Source organism: Grampus griseus (assembly GCF_964374135.1).
Source record: "Grampus griseus genome assembly, chromosome: 2".
NCBI classification, from domain to species: domain Eukaryota; kingdom Metazoa; phylum Chordata; class Mammalia; order Artiodactyla; family Delphinidae; genus Grampus; species Grampus griseus.
Window position 1 is genome coordinate 37,052,944 of NC_139018.1, and position 3,227 is coordinate 37,056,170.

At 54.0% G+C, this 3,227-nt stretch overlaps 1 protein-coding gene across 1 annotated transcript; it reads right to left on the reverse strand.

Moving 5' to 3' along the window:
* Positions 1-410: 410 nt before the first annotated feature.
* HSPA2 (heat shock protein family A (Hsp70) member 2) lies at positions 411-2,911 on the reverse strand. Its single transcript, XM_082648054.1, has one exon. The coding sequence runs from the start codon at positions 2,791-2,793 to the stop codon at positions 877-879; it is 1,917 nt and encodes a 638-aa protein (XP_082504180.1). The 5' UTR covers positions 2,794-2,911; the 3' UTR covers positions 411-876.
* Positions 2,912-3,227: the final 316 nt, after the last annotated feature.

Below are 3,227 nucleotides of genomic sequence, written 5' to 3' on the forward strand. Positions count from 1 at the left end.
TATTGCAGAAAGCAACTTGTTTCATACTATGTTGGGCTATTATCAGAAGACAACACCTGCCCCAGCTTTCGTTTAGAGAAAGAATCTTTCTGTACTTAACCCTGGAACATACCTTGTATTCTGTTGGAATATTCAGGTGGATTTTCACTTGAATACTTAAGCAAAGCCTTAGGAGTTTGGGTATACTGTCAGACCCCAGTCTGGTTTCTGTACTAAAAGGGGGGAAAACGTTTACCCAGATCTTTTCCCCTTAAGTTGCTGGTAATTCAAAGCAGGAACCTCATCAGAAAATTAGGCAACACTGAGTTAGATAAATTTCATCTTCTACTAATATCTTAGTTAAAGACTAACATGGGTAAAACAGTAAGAAGGGAAAATTGAAAACTCCAACACAATAATTTTTAGATCAATTTCAGCTTTACTTTTAAATTTGTACTTATGCATTTGTTTATAAAAAGTATGCCTGTCCTTAACATTACTGCAATGTTCACTTTCCTCTTAAAGTAGTACATAAAAATAAACAATTCAAGCTTCTGTATATTTTATTGTTACCAAGCTTCCACAGAACATGTGTGCAAACTTCAGGTTTCCCATCTCAAAACTCCATGTACAAACTAAGCTAACCAAAAACGCTCAAGTCAGCAAATATGCAAAATGCATTAAAGAGAAACCTCAAATAATGTTTTTAAAAGCCAAACTTTAGAACTAACCTTTTATAATTAAACTAAGTTGTTGCACCTTTCCTTTCATATGCATACACCGGGCTAAACACTTCCAACAATAGATCTCATACTTGGCACAAGGACATTTCAAAGAAAAAACAAAAACAAAAGGAAAAAGAAAGGAAAAGAGGTTTACGCTGACTCGAGTCCAAGTTTAGTCCACTTCCTCGATGGTCGGTCCCCCGGAGGCTCCTGAAACACCGCTGCCGCCGCCGCCAGGGCCGCCTTGGTAAAGTTTGCTGATGATGGGGTTGCAAACTCTTTCGAGCTCTTTCTGCTTGTGTTCATACTCATCTTTTTCCGCCATCTGGTTTCGGTCAAGCCAGTTGATCACCTCCTGACACTTGTCGAGGACCTTGCTTCTGTCCTGTTCGCTAATCTTGCCCCTCAGTTTCTCGTCTTCCACCGTCTGCTTGATGTTGTAGGTATAGGACTCCACGGCGTTTTTGGCGGCCACTCGGTCGCGATTGGCCTCATCTTCCGACTTGTACCGCTCCGCCTCCTGCACCATCCGGTCAATGTCGTCCTTGCTCAGACGACCCTTGTCGTTGGTAATGGTGATTTTGTTTTCTTTACCGGTGCTCTTGTCGGCGGCGGTGACGTTGAGGATGCCATTGGCGTCAATGTCGAAGGTGACCTCGATCTGGGGGACCCCGCGGGGCGCCGGGGGAATCCCGGTCAGGTCGAACTTGCCTAGCAGGTTATTGTCCTTCGTCATGGCCCGTTCGCCCTCGTACACCTGCACCAGCACGCTGCTCTGGTTGTCTGAGTAGGTGGTGAAGGTCTGCGTCTGCTTGGTGGGGATCGTGGTGTTCCTTTTGATGAGTGGAGTCATGACGCCGCCAGCCGTCTCAATGCCCAGCGACAATGGGGTCACGTCGAGTAGCAGCAGGTCCTGCACGTTCTCTGACTTGTCCCCGATGAGAATGGCCGCCTGCACCGCGGCTCCGTAGGCCACCGCCTCGTCAGGGTTGATGCTCTTGTTCAGCTCCTTGCCATTGAAGAAATCCTGCAGCAGCTTCTGGATCTTGGGGATGCGAGTGGAGCCGCCCACCAGCACGATCTCCTGGATCTGGCCCTTGTCCAGCTTGGCGTCGCGCAGCGCCTTCTCCACCGGCTCGAGGGTCCCGCGGAACAGGTCGGCGTTGAGCTCCTCGAAGCGGGCACGGGTGATGGACGTGTAGAAATCCACGCCTTCGTAGAGCGAGTCGATCTCGATGCTCGCCTGAGTGGACGAGCTCAGGGTGCGCTTGGCTCGCTCGCAGGCGGTGCGGAGTCGCCGCACGGCGCGCTTGTTGGGTGCAATGTCCTTCTTGTACTTGCGCTTGAACTCCTCCGCCAGGTGGCTCACCATGCGGTTATCGAAGTCCTCACCGCCCAGGTGCGTGTCGCCAGCCGTGGACTTCACCTCGAAGATGCCGTCCTCGATGGTCAGGATGGACACGTCGAAGGTGCCTCCGCCCAGGTCGAAGATGAGCACGTTCTTCTCGCCGCCCGCGGAGCCCTTCTTGTCCAGGCCGTAGGCGATGGCCGCCGCCGTGGGCTCGTTGATGATGCGCAGCACGTTGAGGCCCGTAATGGTGCCCGCGTCCTTGGTGGCCTGGCGCTGCGAGTCATTGAAATAGGCCGGGACGGTGATGACCGCGTTCTTCACCTTGCCCCCCAGGTAGGCTTCGGCGATCTCCTTCATCTTAGTGAGGACCATGGAGGAGATCTCCTCCGGGAAGAAGGTCTTGATCTCTCCCTTGTACTCAACCTGCACTTTGGGCTTCCCTCCCTCGCTCACCACCCGGAATGGCCAGTGCTTCATGTCCGACTGCACTGTGGCGTCCTCGAACTTCCGACCGATCAGCCTCTTGGCATCGAAGATGGTGTTGGTGGGGTTCATGGCCACCTGGTTCTTGGCGGCGTCCCCGATAAGGCGCTCGCTGTCGGTGAAGGCCACGTAGCTAGGGGTGGTGCGGTTGCCCTGGTCGTTGGCAATGATCTCCACCTTGCCATGTTGGAAGACCCCCACGCACGAGTAGGTGGTGCCCAGGTCGATGCCGATAGCCGGGCCGCGGGCAGACATTCTGACTGAGACAGGCAAGCGACGTTAGACGACAACACCTAGGGCAGAAAATCCGCGGCCTCAAGTAACGGTCGCCTCGAACCAAGCACAGTGAGCGTAACAACCGTCTCCCTCTCCCCTCGCTCGGCTCCCCACTCTTATAGTCGCCTCCCTGCCGCCTTCAGAGCCAATCCGCTCTCGGGACCGCCCGCCACAGGCTTGCCTGGGCCGGAGTGACCCGCCTGCGGCCCAACAGACTTCTAGATGGGTGAGGGGCGGGACTACGGCCCGCGCGAGGATGCGACGGGCGGACGTTATGCAAGTGAGGCTCCGCCCACGCGCCCCAGGTGGCCAGTTGCCTCCGAGGCTCACTAGCAACCGGCGGCTTGGGGGCTTTAGGCTCGCGCCCCACGCGTTTTCGCGATCTTCGCCTTTCCTAAGGCGGGATTCGTCGA

Bases quoted from the DNA above. Each gene is read 5' to 3' on its own strand.
- HSPA2 (XM_082648054.1), bottom strand. From the start codon at position 2,793: ATGTCTGCCCGCGGCCCGGCTATCGGCATCGACCTGGGCACCACCTAC.